Source organism: Cetorhinus maximus, chromosome 13 (genome assembly GCF_964194155.1).
Source record: "Cetorhinus maximus chromosome 13, sCetMax3.hap1.1, whole genome shotgun sequence".
NCBI lineage: Eukaryota > Metazoa > Chordata > Chondrichthyes > Lamniformes > Cetorhinidae > Cetorhinus > Cetorhinus maximus.
In genome coordinates, this window is record NC_135891.1 from 32,294,534 (window position 1) to 32,310,466 (window position 15,933).

General features: G+C 41.9%; 1 protein-coding gene and 1 long non-coding RNA gene across 2 annotated transcripts in view; both read left to right on the forward strand.

Moving 5' to 3' along the window:
• Positions 1 to 15,933, forward strand: part of LOC144688526 (uncharacterized) — a 933,048-nt gene that overhangs the window by 903,004 nt on the left and 14,111 nt on the right. The window lies entirely within an intron of this gene.
• LOC144688525 (dnaJ homolog subfamily C member 5) overlaps positions 1 to 15,933 on the forward strand; it is an 83,192-nt gene that overhangs the window by 53,148 nt on the left and 14,111 nt on the right. The window contains exons 3-4 of the mRNA XM_078555211.1: positions 10,618 to 10,831; positions 15,144 to 15,318. Of these exons, the coding sequence (XP_078411337.1) occupies positions 10,618 to 10,831; positions 15,144 to 15,318 (389 nt within the window). The remainder of the gene's footprint in view (positions 1 to 10,617; positions 10,832 to 15,143; positions 15,319 to 15,933) is intronic.

Here is a 15,933-nt window from a genome sequence, read left to right on the forward strand (position 1 = left end):
AGCCTGCTCTGCTATTCAATAAGATCATGGCTGATCTTTCTTCTTGTCTTTCGATTTCCACATTGCCATCTAACCCTGATAACCATTGATTCCCTTGCCTAACAAGAATCTATCTACCTCTGCCTTAAAAATATTCAATGACCCCGCTTCACCGCCCTCTGAGGCAGTGAGTTCCAAAGTCGCACAACCCTCTGAGAGAAGAATTTTATCCTCACCTCTGTCCTAAAACGGCCACCCCTAAATTTAAAACAGTGCTGCCTAGTTCTGAACTCACCCACAAGAGGAAACATCCTTTTGACGACCACCTTGTAAGGCCATTCAGGATCTTGTATACTTCAATCAAATCACCCCTCACTCTTCTAAACTCCAGTGGAATCAAACCCAGTCTGTCCAACCTTTCCTAATAAGACAACCCACTCGTTCCAGGTATCAATCTAGTAAACCTCCTTTGGATCACCTCCAGTGCATTTACATCTTTCCTTAAATAAGGAGACCAAAACTGCATGCGGTGTTCGAGGTGTGGTCTCACCAATGTCCTGTTTAACTGAAGCATAACATCCTTACTTTTATGTTCAATCCCCCTCGTAATAAAGGATAACATTCCATTAGCCGCCTTAATTGCTTGCTGTACCTTCATACTAACTTTTTGTGACTCATGCACTAAACACCTAGATCTCTCTGCACCTCAGAATTATGCAGCCACTCTCCATTAAAGTTCTTCCTACCGAAGTGAACAACTTCACATTTTCCCACATTAAACCCCATTTGCCACATATTTGCCCACTCACTCAACCTATCAATATCCATCTGCAACCTCCTCATGTCCTCTTCACAACACACCTTCCTATCTATCTTTGTGTTATCTGCAAATTTAGCAACCATGTCTTCACTCCTCTCATCTAAGTCATTGATGTAAATCATAAACGTTTGAGGCAGCAGCACAGACCCCTGTGGGACTCCACTCGTCACATCCTGCCAATCTGAAAAAGACCCATTTATGCACACTCTGCTTTCTGCCAGCCAGCCAATCTTCAATCCATGCTAATATGTTAACCCCTACACCATGCACTTTTATTTTCCATAATAACCTTTGATGTGGTACCTTATCAAATTTCTTCTGGAAATCCTAGTACAGTTTGTCTACAGGCTCCCCTTTATCCACTGCGCATGTTATTCCTTCAAAAAAAAAACTCCAATAAATTGGTTAAACATGATTTTCCTTTCACAAAACCATGCTGACTCTTTCCGATTGCCTTGAGCTCTTCTAAGTGCCCAGCTATAACTTCCTTAATGATCGCTTCTAACAACTACCCCACGATAGTCGTCAAGCTAACTGGCCTATAGTCTCCTGTTTTCTGCCTCCTTCCCTTCTTGAATAGAGGGGTTATATTTGCTTCTTTCCACCCTGCTGGAACCTTTCCAGAATCTAGCGAATTTTGGAAAATTAACACTACCTCGTTAGCCACCTCTTTTAAGACCCTAGGATGTAGTCCAGCAGGACCCGGAGACTTGCCAGCCTTCAGCTCCATCAATTTGCTCAGTACCGTTCCCCTAATGATTTCAATTTCACCAAGTTTCTCTCCCTTTCACCTCCTGATTTGCAGCTATTACTAGAATTTTTTTGTATCCTCTATAGTGAACACAAAAGCAAAATATTTGTTCATCCGCCATTTCTTTATTATCTACTATTAACTCCCCACTGTCACTCTCTAGAGGACCAACACTCACTTTACTTACTCTTTTCCTCCTTAAATAACATTTCTAGCTAGCTTCCTCTCATCCTCTAATTTATTTCTCCTGATTTAACATTTTAGTCATCCTCTGCCGTTCTTTATATTCTGTCCAATCATCTGTCCTGCTGCTCATCTTTGCGGAGTTGTATGCTTTTTCCTTAACTTCTTTAGTTAACCACAGATGGTGGGTCCTCCCCTTAGAATTTTTCTTCATTCAGTATAAGTACATTCATATTATATTCTGAAATATCCCCTTAAATGTTCACCACTGCTTCTCTATTGATCTGTCCTCTAGTTTCCCAGTTCACTTCAGCTAGCCCAGCTTTCATCCCCACTTATTTAAGTTTAAGATCCTAGTCTTAGACCCACTCTTCTCCCTTTCAAACTGGACCTAAGATTCAATCATATTGTGGTCACTGCCACCAAGGCGTGCCTTTACTCTGAGGTCATTAATTAACCCTGTCACGTTACACAATACCAAGTCTAATATAACCTGCTCTCTGGTTGGTTCCAGAACATACTCTCTAAGAAACTATCTCGAAAGCATTCTAAGAACTCCTCATCCAGGCTACTACTGCCAATCTGATTTTTCCAGTTTGTGTAGATTAAAATCACCCATGATTATTGCCGTCCCTTTATCACAAGCACACAATATTTTCTCTTGAATGCATTGTCCTACACTCTGGCTACTGTTAGGGGGTCTGTAGACCGCTCCCACTAATGACTTTTTTCCCCTACCACTCCCCATCTCCACCCAAACCTGATCTCCTGAATCAAGGTCCTCTCTAACTATTGTACCAGTGCCCTCTTTGATTAACAGTGCTACCCCTCCACCTACACCTAGCTTACTATTCTTCTTGAATGTCATGTACACCTCAATACTAAGGACCCAATCTTTGTTGTCCTGTGGTCACGTCTCCATAATTGCGATCAGATCATATTTATTTATTTCAGTGTGGGCCATCAATTCATTTACTTTATGAATGCTACGTGCATTCAGATAGAGAGCCTTCAGTTTTGTCTTTTTGTTACCTTTGTAACATTAGTCTTGACTGTTGATGTATTCTTAGATTTTTTCTCTCTCTCCCTTCCTGCCATTCTCTGACCCTCATTTCTCATATTACTATTTTGCTCACCTGCCTTGACTCTACATCTTGAATTGCTACGTGTACCCAAGATGATCCCTCACCCCTCTTGTTTAGGTTAAAGCCCTCTATATTTCTCTAGTTATGCAAGTTGCGAGAACTCCTTTCCCAGCACGGTAAAACCCCCCACTTTCCCCAGTACTGATGCCAGTGCCGCACAAACCAGAACCCACTTCTCCCACACCAGTCTTTGAGCCACGCATTCGTCTCCCTAATCTTATTTGCCCTATGCCAATTTGCACGTGGCTCAGGTAATAATCGAAAGATTATTACCTTTGAGGTTCTGCTTAATTTGGTACCTAGCTCCTCATACTGACTTTGTAGAACATCTTTCCTAGTTCTGCCTATGTCATTGGTACCTACATGGATCACAACGGAAGATGGCAATGAGTCATAGAGTCATAGAGGTCTACAGCACAGAAAAAAGCCCTTCGGCCCATCAAGTCTACGCTGGTCAAACAACTACCTAACTATTCTAATCCAATTTTCCAGCACTAGGCCCATAGCTTTGTATGCCATGGCATCGCAAGTGCACATCTAAATACTTCTTAAATGTTATGAGGGTTTCTGCCTCTACCACCCTTTCAGGCAGCGAGTTCCTGATTCCCACCACCCTCTGGGTGAAACAATTCTCCCTCACATCCTCTCTAAACCTCCTGCCCCTTACCTTAAATCTATGCCCCCTGGTTATTGATCCCTCCACCAAGGGAAAAAGTTCCTTCCTATCTACCCTATCTATGCCCATAATAATTTTATACACCTCAATCATGTCCCCCCTCAATACCCTCTGCTCCAGGGAAAATAACCCCAGTCTATCCAATCTCTCCTCATAACTAAAACTCTCCAGCCCAGGCAACATCCTGGTAAATCTCTTCTGCACTCTCTCTAGTGCAATCACATCCTTCCTATAAAGCGCAATACCTTAGCTGTGGCCTAACCAGCGTTTTATACACTTCCAGCATAACCTCCTTGCTCTTAAATTCTATGCCTCGGCTAATAAAGGCAAGTATCCCATATGCCTTCTTAACCACCTTATCTACCTGTCCTGCTACCTTAAGGGACCAGTGGAAATGCACACCAAGGTCCCTCTGATCCTCGGTACTTCCCGGGGTCCTACCATTCATCGTGTATTCCTGTGCCTTGTTTGTCCTGTCCAAGTGCATCACCTCACGCTTATCTGAATTAAATTCCATTTGCCACTGATCAGCCCATCTGACCAGCCCGTCTATATTCTCCTGTAATCTAAGGTTATCCTCCTCAATATTTACCATCCTATCAATTTTCATGTCATCCGCGAACTTACTGATCAACCCTCCTGCATTCAAATCTAAATCGCTTATATATACCACAAACAGCAAGGGACCCAACACCGATCTTTGTGGAACCCCACTGGACACAGGCATCCAGTCACAATAACACCCCTCGACCATCACCCTCTGCTTCCTGCCACTCAGCCAATTCTGGATCCAGTTTGCCAAAATGCCGTGGGTCCCATGGGAGGAGATTCACCAGGATGTTGCCTGGGATGAAACATTTAAGTTATGAAGAGAGGTTGGATAGACTTGGGTTGTTTTCGTTGGAGCAGAGAAGACTGAGGGGCGACCTGATCGAGGTGTACAAGATTATGAGAGGCATGGACAGGGTGGATAGGGAGCAGCTGTTCCCTCTAGTTGAAGGGTCAGTCACAAGGGGGCATAAGTTCAAGGTGAGGGGCAGGAGGTTTAGGGGGGATGTGAGGAAAAACCTTTTTACCCAGAGGATGATGACGGTCTGGAATGCACTGCCTGGGAGGGTGGTGGAGGCGGGTTGCCTCATATCCTTTAAAAAGTACCTGGATGAGCACTTGGCACATCATAACATTCAAGGCTATGGGCCAAGTGGTGGTAATTGGGATTAGGTAGGTAGGTCAGGTGTTTCTCATGTGTCAGTGCAGACTCGATGGGCCGAAGGGCCTCTTCTGCACTGTAATTCTGTGATTCTTACCTTCGTTATCAGTCTCCCATGCAGGGCCTTATCAAAAGCCTTGCTGAAGTCCAAGTAGACTGCGTCAAATGCATTGCCCTCATCTACGCACCTGGTCACCTCTTCAAAAATTCAATCAAATTGGTCAGACATTACCTCCCCTTAACAAAACCATGCTGACTGTCCTTGATTAATCCCTGCCTCTCCAAATGTAGATTAATTCAGTCCCTCAGAATTGCTTCCAATAGCTTCCCCACCACTGAGGTTAGACTGGCTGGCCTGAAGTTCCCTGGTTTATCCCTTCCTCCCTTCTTGAATAACGGTACCACACTGGCTGTCCTCCAGTCCCCTAGCACCTCTCCTGTGGCCAGAGAGGTATTGAAATTTATTGCCAGTACCCCTGCTATCTCCTCCCTTGCCTCACTCAACAGCCTGAGATACATTTAATCCGGGCCTGGAGATTAATCTACTTTTAAACCTGCCAGACGACTTAGAACCTCCTCCCTCTCTATGTTAATTTCTTTAATTATATCACAGTCCTTCTGCCTGATTTCTGTACCCACGTCGTCCCTCTCACTTGTGAACACCGACACAAAGTATTAATTTAGAACCCTACCTACATCTTCCAGCTCCACACACAAATTACCATTATGGCCCTTAATGAGCCCTACTCTTTCCCTAGTTATCCTCTTACTCTTAATGCACTTGTAAAATAACTTTGGATTTTCCTTTATTTTACCTGTCAATGTTTTTTCATGCCCCCTTTTTGCTCTCCTAATTTCCTTTTTAAGTTTCCCCTCTACACATTCTATGCTCTTCGAGGGCTTCCGCTGTTTTGAGCCCTCGGTATCTGCCATAAGCCTCCCTTTTTCTCTTTATCCAGTCGTGTACATCCCTTGACATCCAGGGTTCCCTGGGTTTGTTGGTCCCACCCTTTGTCGTTATTGGAATATGTTGGCCCTGTACTCTCCTTATTTCCTTCTGGATGAGTCCCACTGTTCTGGTGCAGATTTACCTAAGTAGCTGCTCCCAGTCCACTCTGGCCAGATCATATCTGATCTTATTAAAATTGGCCTTTCCCCAATTTAGAACCCTGATTTCTGGTCCATCCTTGTCCTTTTCCAAAACAACCTTGAATCTAACGGAGTTATGATCACTATCTGCAAAACGCTCTACCACTTGCCCGGCTTCATTCCCTAAAATTAAGTCCAGGACCGCCCCCTCTCTTGTCGGACCTTCTACGTTCTGGCTTTAAAAGCTCTCCTGGATACGTTTTAAGAATTTTGCTCCCTCTAAACCTATCACACTATGACTAACCCAGTTAATGTTGGGGGAGTTGAAATCCCCCACTATTACTACCCTATTATTTTTACACTTCTCTGAAATTTGCCTACATATCTGCTCTTCTATTTCTCTCTGACTGTTTGAGGGCCTATAGTACACTCCCAGCAATGTGATTGCTCCTTTTTTGTTTTTCAGTTTTACCTGTATGGCTTCATTTGAGGAGCCTAAGATGTCATCCCTCCTTACTGCTATAATTGATTCCTTGATCAATACTGCGATACCCCCTCCTCATTTACCTCCTTCCCTGTCTCGCCTGAAGACCCCATATCCTGCAATATTGAGCTGCCAATCCTGCTCCTCTCTCAACCATGTCTCTGTGACAGCAATGCCATCATCTTGTAGCCACAGTATTTATATGACTGGTCCAGTTCAGTCTCCGGTCAATGGCAACCCCCAGAATATCAACAGTGGGGGATTCAGCAATGGCAATGCCATTGAACGTCAAGGGGCGATGGCTAGACTCTCTCTTTTTGGAGATGGTCATTGCCTGACAACTATGCGGCGCAAATACTAACCACCACCCGTCAACCTAAGCCCGGACATCGTCCGGGTCTCACTGCATTTAGGCATCGATTGCCTCAGTATCTGAGGAGTTGCTAATGGTGCTGAACATTGCGCAATCGTCAGTGAGCATCCCGACCTCCGACCCCACGATGGAAGGAAGGTCATTGATGAAGCAGCTGATGACTGGGCCGAGGACACCGCCCCGAAGAACTCGTAAAGCGACGTCCTGGAACTGAGATGATTGTCCTCCAACAACCACAACCATCTTCCTTGGTGCTAGGTATGACTGCAACCAGCGGAGAGTTTTCCCCGATTCCCATCAACTCCAGCGTTGGGCGCAAGGGCTCCCGGATGCCACACTCTATCAAATGCTGCCTCGATGTCAGGGGCAGTCACCCTCACCTCACTTCCTGAGTTCAGCTCTCCTGCCCATGCTTAAATATCTGGTCACACTGAGCTCACAGCACCATTCTCCCTTAACCAGAACAGTCTAATTCTGCATGATAGCAGGTCATGCAGCAATAGACCAGTTTTGACAATTGGTCTAACGCAGGCTGAAAACCGTTCCCTGCCGAGGCCCCTGTCTATTTGTTACTCTGCAAGTGACCCAAGTTCAGGGCAAGGAGGAGATGTGCAGGGAAGATGCTGATCAATTTGCCAGCACAAGAAACAACAACCAGAATTAAACCACCCAGGGGCTACGGCACTCTTACAGAACTCAGGTGATCAAACACACCACTGTCCAAGAGAAGTTGTTGATTAGCCACAGATAAGGCAATGGCCCGACAGGATGATGCTGGTTTTATGCTCCACAACAAACCACCCTACCCCCTTCATCTCACCCTGTCAACATATCCTTCTATTCCTTTCTCCCTCATGTATTTATCCATCTACTCCATACATGCATCTATACTATTTGCCTCAACCACTCCATGTAATAGCAAGTTCACAATCTCACCTGGTCAAAGAAGCTGCTCCTGAATTCTCCATTGAATTTATTGGTGACCATCTACATTTCTGGCCTGAAGTTCAGCTCCTTTCATAAGTGGAAACATCTTCGCCATGTTTACCCTATCAAACCCTTTCATAATTTTAGAGAGCCACAATCAGGTCATCCCTCGGCCTTCTAGAGAAAAGATTCTCAACCTGCTCAGACTTTTCTGACAGCCTCCATGTTCTGGTTATTATCCTCACAAATCTTTTTTGCATCTTTTCCAATGCCGCTATATTCTTTTTGTAATATAGAAACCAGACCATCTGCTTTTCAATACTATCCCTCTAGAAAGTAACCTCAGTGCTTTGTGGGCTTTTTTATAATGGCCTTATTAACCTGCATTGCCAATTTTAGTGATTTGTGCATCTGTACTCCCAGATTCCTCTGTCCCTTCCCCCCTGTTGGCAGAAGATCAGCTATGAACTTATTAAATGGTGCAGCAGACTCTACTTCAGCTCTTGTTTCTTATATTGTTATGTTAGAAAAGCTGTTTTTTTTTGTTTTGTGTCTCCAATGTAATGGAGAAACCTTTCAATTTTCACTATTTTTGATATGCAACTGTAACTATTAAACTAAACACTAGAGGGTGCAATTTGTTCACAGGAAGATACTAGTAACTTTAACAATACTGTAAATGTACTGGAAGTTCAGTTCCATATGTATTTTCAAGCTGTTTTCATTGAAATCTAGAGCTGCTTTTGGCTGAATATATTGAAAATGAGTCACATTTGCAAAGCTGAGATCAAATGGAGAATGATACGCACGTGCTTAGTTCAAACTTTTTAAATATTCTAAAACGTTTAATGCTGATGGGAAAGTGTGCCAGGTGATGTGCTGTTTTTAACGATTGGGGTGTTATGGTATAACAATCAATATATTATTGCTACAAAGGAGTTGTTCAGTTTGGTTACAGCAAGGAGCAGATCAGCTTAAACATATACAACTTGAGGTAAAATTCAATTTAATTGCTGTTTGAGGGAAGCTTACAACTTGGAAAAAGCTTGTAAGTTTCGGACTATTGGAAATAAAGCAGCATGAAATGGCAGCCCACCTTTTCTTTGTAATACTTTTAGTTCTTTTAAGTTTGATGCCTCAAGTAGATTTGACACAATTTTTATGAAATTGTGTCAAATCTACTTATGAAATATACAATAACAAATTGAGTGCAGTGGAATTTCTTTTGGGAAGATATTATCCTATCCAGTTTTCCTGAGGTGCTAATTCTTACTGAGATGTGTTTCCTTGGGACTGCTAGCCTTCTCACCTGGGCTACTTTCAATTTCACATTCTTCTGCTTCCGCCTTTGTTCAGGGCAAAGTGGGGAGGGAGCCCCCCAGACTTTATAACTGCACACTATTTAACTCCCAACTGCCTAGCCTTTGTCATCCATTTATTAAAATTCATTCTCTTGATGTGGGTATCACTGGCAATTTTGGGCATTTATTGGCCATCTCCATTTGGCGATGAGCATGACCTCTGCATTCTGTCAATCCTGATCTGAGATTTTGACCTCATATCCTCTCCACCACACAGTCCACATGCTCCTATCTCTGTAAAATCACCTTGCTCTGCTGATTTTTCTCAGTCCTCATTTATGCCTTTACCACTTCAAGATTGGATTTTTCCATTATCTCTTCTGGTCATATTCTCATTCTGCATGATCTATCCAATAGCTTACTGGTCTACATTGAATCTCGGTCAAGCTACGCCTTCATTTTAAAATTCCCCTTTTTTGCAAATCCCTTCATAGCCTTGGCCCTTCCTATCAGTGTGATCTTCTCTAGCCCCACAACCCTCCGAGATACCTCTGGTCCTCTAATTCTGGTCTCTTGAGTATCCCTGTTTTTTTTCATTGCTCCACCATTGTTCGGCTGCGCCTTGAGTTGCCCTAAGCTCTGGAATATTCTCTTTACCTCATTTCACTTTCCTCCTTTAAGACATTCCTTAAAGCCTAACTCCTCGTGACCAAGCTTTTTGTCATCTCACCTGATATCTCCTTACGAGGCTCGGTGTCATACTTTGTACTATAATGCTCCTGTGAAGCATCTTGAGACATTTCGTTATGTCAGAAGTGCTATATAAATATTTTGACCCTATGATTCACCATAATGAAATGTCCCAAGATGCTTCATAGGAGCATAAAACAAAGTATGACACCGAACCACGTAAGGAGTTATTAGGTCAGATGATCAAAAGCTTGGTCACAAAGAGGTAGGCTTGTGTCTTAAAAGGAGGTAAATAAGGTAGAGAGGATATTTCAGAGCTTTGGGGCCAAGACAACTCAAGGCACAGCCCCTGTTGATGGAGCAATAGAAAAAAATCAGAGATGCTCAAGAGCCCAGAATTAGAGGACCAGAGATACCTCTGAGGATTGTGGGGCTGGAGGAGAGTAGAAATAGGGAGGGTCATGGCCATGAAGGTGCTTTTAGCTGTCTTGAATCCTATGTTTTAAACTTTCCTCCCTAAACCTCTGCTTAAATTGCCCCTCTTTGATGGTCATCCCTTAAAATTTCTTTGTTTGGTTTACTGTCCATTTTATTTACTTATCTCCGTGCTTCACAACATATTTCTATATTAAAAGCGCCATACAAATGCAAGATCTTTTGTTTATTTTCATTGTCTGTGGCGCAGGACCCTGATTATACTCATGGGTACCACATACCACAGGGACAACATTGTGCTGTGTTGGACAGTAAATATTCTCAGCAAACACCAAGCAATATCTACAGTTCAATGTAAAATTGGACAGCATACTGAAGTTAACAGTTCCAAAAATATTTTTTATCATTAACCATCAACCTATTTTGCAACTTGACCTGGAATTGTTTTTAATTTATGGTAACTAGGCTGGTGCAACTTTCAGAATGTTACATTCAAGTGTTCACAAAAGCGAATCACTGTTCTAACTATTTATATATGTTGCCTTTTTATGCAGAAAACTTGCACTGAAATACCATCCCGACAAGAATCCAGATAATCCTGAAGCTTCAGAGAAATTTAAAGAGATAAACAATGCTCACGCAATTCTGACTGATGCAACAAAACGGAATATCTATGATAAGTATGGCTCATTGGGTCTATACGTGGCAGAGCAGTTTGGTGAGGAGAATGTAAATACATACTTCGTCCTGTCCAGCTGGTGGGCAAAGGTGAGAATTTGTTATTGTACCAAAATGTTCAGCAAAAATATTAACCACTTAAGAGACGTGAAATAATTTGTTGTTGTCAGTAGCGAAAGGACAGCATTTGCTGTTGACCTCTAGGAAAAGCTCCCTACAAAGATTTGGTGGGCTCTAAAGCATCTATTTCCTCCAATCCAACATGACTTTGAAATTGGCAGCATGTGTGACATAGTGCAGCCAGGCTAATCACCAATCAAATTGAAGAATTCTCGCAGACAACAAAGCAGGAAGTAAAAAGGCCTTACAATTCGCATTTCAATATTTTTACAGAAAGCAATATTAAGATGGGGATATACACATGCGATCAAGGCAGAAACTAAAATATCATAAACTTTAAAACAAAATAAAGTGAAAATTAGTTATTATTTTGAAAATAACAATCTTTAGATGTTCTTCTGAGGGAATGAGATTCCAACTTGGTTAAGATTATTTTTTCTGGGCCAGAAAGGTCGTTCACTATTTGTAGCACTAATAGCTCAGGTGCACCACGTTCAACAAGGCTTTGCATTCTATTTCTTTACAGCAAAGATAGAATGTAAAATGTTGAAGTTCACAACAGTTCACTGATTCTGTGTTGTTAGCATCTATAAAGATTGCAGTGATGCACCCTGTGAGGAGCCAGGGTATTACTGACAGCAAATTCCAGAGTTCTACTTTTAACTATGCATGTGCAGGTGCCAGAAGATGCTAGTTTTACCTAGAATGACAGTGAAGCTGCCGATTTCACTGTCCTAAGAACTGCAAATTCCAGGCGTATTGTCATCAGAACAACTGAATGATAACTTTCTCATTGAGAAAACTGGGCACTCTGGAATAATGGCCAGGACATTGAGGTCGGTGAGCGGGGGGCGAGGCCTGCCCCCCGACATGTAAAATGAGGTGGGATGATATCGGGCGGAACTCCTGACGTCACCCCGCATCATTTCAATTTTCAGGTCGGCGGGGGCGCAGCCGAATCAGCTGAGTGGCCGCCGACTTATCAACGGCCTATTGAGGCCATTTAAAAACTAATTCAAGTAATTAATAGACCTGTCCGTCCAACCTTAAGGTTTGGCGGGCAGGCCGGGAGCCCTGGCGGGCTTCAGAAAAATCATGAAACCTCATCCACAGGCGGGATGAGGGTTTTCAAAAAATTTAATAAAAGTTTGATTAAAAGTGATGGACATGTCCCAACTCATGTGACATGTCAGGGAAGTTTTATTTTTGTACATTGATCATTTTTAAATTTGGAGCCGATCTCCCTGAGGCAGCACTTAGCCTCAGGGAGATGAGTGCACTCTTTCGCGCGCATGCACAAAAGAGTGCACTCTTGGCTGAGGGAATCTCTCTCCCCCGCCCACACAGGGAGTGTATAGCGCTTCCTGGTGGACATCACGCTGGGCAGGCCTTAATTGGCCCGCCCACGTAAAATGGCGCGCCTGCATGTGCCCGCTCCTGTGCTCCCCTCGCCGACGGGGGGGAAAATTCTTCCAAATGTCTTGAGCACAAATTCTAGGCTGACATCAGTGGGGTGCTGTCTTTTGGATGAGACATTAAACCAAGGCCCTTTCCGCCCTCTGGTGAATGTAAAAGACCCATGGCACTTTATCAATGAAAAGCAGGAGAGTACTGCTGGCCAATATTTATCCTCAAAAAACACCTAAAAATGGATTACCTGGTCATTATTACGGTGTTGTTTGTAGTAGATACTATATAAATGCAGGACCTTTTATTTTCCTCTTTGCCCTCTCCCTTTTCATGGCCTCACTGTAGTTCCCATAAGCAAAATTTGCATCCCGTTTGAATCAAAAACTGCAGAATCTACTTTCTGCCCTTGAGAGATTTCATGCCCTCAGCACAATTCCCATTTGTCAGTGCCCTCTGCTTTATTTCTCTCCAACACACATTTGTTCTAAACTCTGGTTCCAAAGTAAATAAGCTTGATTGTTAATTACCTGAGCAAGTAAGAGACATAAGGAGAGCCCAGATTTTTGTGGGACAACATAAGTAAATGACCTGATCAGTTTTAAAGCTGCAATCTGCAAACAGCAGCGAATGTAGACCTTATTTACCACTAGTTTATTTGATTCAAATTTTGCATTCTGTGATCAACCAAATAATGCTGTTCACGTGTTCCAATTGGTATTATGATGCATTAATAAAGGAACCTGGAAATCAAAGACAAAGGTCACCTTCCAAAGTTAGGCTAGAGCCAGGCAACCAATTTAAGCCTTCCCTGCTTTAGCTTTAAATTTATTCAGAATACACATTATTCTTACATATTTATGCATTTGCCTGTCCTGCCTATATCGTGCAGAATGATAGGACAATGGAAATTGTCACTAAATGTTTTACAGCTTGAAGAACAAATATATTGTGGATAAAAGCAAAATACTGCGGATGCTGGAAATCTAGAACAAAAACAAAAACACCTGGAAAAACTCAACAAGCCTGACTGTACCTGTGGAGAGGGATACAGTTGACGGCATGATATATACTATATTGTGGAAATGTTTTTTTCCTTGCCCTCTGCTGCACAGCTCCTAACCCTTTTTTACAGTCCAATATGCAATTGGGAAAGATAGACATATCTATTGGGCAAAAAACCCTGACTTCCATTGCATCTTTTGAGGAAATCCAAAATTTCAGGCAAGGATAATGGCTTGAAGTATTTTTTTGCTGACATCTATCAGCCACTGATTAAATATCTTTATCCAAATGCAATGGGTATCCTTTTCCAAATACTTAGTTGGAACTCCCATTCATGACTGAACCCCCATATATTATTTTGTAAAGACTTAACCTTGAGATAGTGTACAAAATACGAGCTTTTAATCTTAGTTGCTTTCTGGAGTTGGGTTATTGAATTTATCTGCACCTGAAGTGCTGTAACCTGCAAGACTATGGACCAGGTACTGGAAAATGGGATTAAAAATGAGCGGCTAATTTCTTTTTGTCCCTTTGACCAGCACAGACACAATGAGCTGAAAGGCATCTTTCTGTGCTGTAACTTTTCTATGGTTTTATTTTTTTTTAAAAATAACTTTCTGCATAACTTTACACCAATTTTTTTATGATTTGCCTACTTCAAAATACTCGCCCTCGCCTGAATACATTTACCCCTGATGGGATACAGTTACGCAGATACATGTAACCATCTGCTACTTCAACCAAATGCTCATGCAAATTAGGGTTTTGGCAACCTACTTAATTAACGGGGGTCTCCAAAGCCAACACTTCTACTCGTGCACTTTCTAGCAAGAGTCACAGATGGCGGTCAGCAACATGTCCTTGCTGATTCGTTTTCTTTTCCTTCCTGTGTCCAGTGGCACTAAAGTTGGTTGTAGTGCCCTTGCTGCTACCTAAGGTGAGAGGAGTTGACGGCACAAACCAAATTTCACGTAGCTCAGTTACATACAGTCTTTACTAATTGAGGCATTAAAGCAGCAGAATTTTACATTTTTGAACTAAATTTTTAAGGTTATTAAAATTGAGAATTAATGCTACAGATAAGCAGTCTATTTTTTATTGAATGCTTCTGTTGGAATCTCTATTGCTTATTGATGCAATGCCTAAATAAGGCAATCAAGTGCACTTTAAAAACTTGAATAAAATTTACTCTAATAGTTGTGCTCTAGTTGGCAACAAAGCCTTTGGGTAGAAATAAATATTTAGATAAATAACATAATTTTCTGTGTTTAAAAAAAAATTGAATCTTATTTTATGTTGCTGTTCAAACTACACAGAAGACCCCCCTACTGAAATCTGGAAATCCTATTAATGTCAATCAGTGTTTTTTTACTCCACCTCAGTTGAGCTATCCATTAGCCAGTTACTTGATGAACAGGAAAGTTTTTTTGATCAATTTTGAAATGTATTGTCCTCATGCTTTCTTTATATTTTCTAAATTTCCTGCCCTCCTATTCATTGAGAGAAATTAGCAACTAAATACAACAGTCTGAAGCATATTGTTCAGATTCTTTGCACTCAGCTCCTTATCCATTCTTTTCTCCCCTCCTTCTATCATACCACCTTCCCCCATAAATCAAAGAAATGCCAATATAGGATCTGAAGCATTGAATTTTAATCATTGTCTATTAGTTTCTGAATTTAGGAATGATTTAGATTTGAAGAACGTTATTGACGGTGCTTTTAAAAAGTGCACATATGTGCACATTTATTTTGTAGAATTTTCTGGAATATTCATTCAGCTTTTTCTGGAACATTTGATTAACTTTTTTTTTTACAGCCCTATAAAATTGGACCATTATCTGTTAGTAACTTTTCTTTGTAACTGCAGGCTCTGTTCGTCTTCTGCGGAGTGATTACTGGCTGTTATTTCTGCTGCTGCCTCTGCTGCTGCTGTAATTGCTGCTGTGGGAAGTGTAAACCGAAGCCTCCCGAGGGCGAGGAACATGACTATTATGTCTCACCAGAGGATCTGGAGGCACAGTTACAGTCAGACTTGGAAAGAGGTAAGTAGCGCAAGTTAGATGCTAGATGTCAGTCTTTCCAATAATGAGAAAAATCTATTTTAAATTTTTTATAAGTGCCACAACTATTACATCTGTCAAAGCACTTAACTAGTTTCATAATTATCTGTAAAGGTATATGGTATTGTAGTCAATTGAGCTTTTGCTTGGGGTAATTAACCAGACCCGGAATAGAAAATATACATTTTTTTATGACCTTTATAACCATCTTAAGTTTATCCTAGTTGTGATAGAAGACCACCATTAATTTTGCAGCTTTTCCGTTATGAATTCCAAAATTGCCCTGAATAGGACCTGAGAATGCACTTTATTTTATGTGAATGCATTATTTAGAGAGGTCTTGTGGTGCAGTGGGCCAGAAGCTCCCGGTTCAAGTCCTACTTCAGGACTTGATCGCCAGGAAAGGTGTAGGCATGATGTGGCCAAACAGATGAATATCAGCCTGTACATCCTTCCAATATGCCTGATGACAAGCAGTAAAGAGTGGGAATGTTTCCTGGTCAGCCATACTGCACAAGTCAATGGCAAATCACTGCAGTATGTTGCCAAGCATAATCATGGACTAATCCAATGGAAGTTCATGGCTGCCAATGCCCT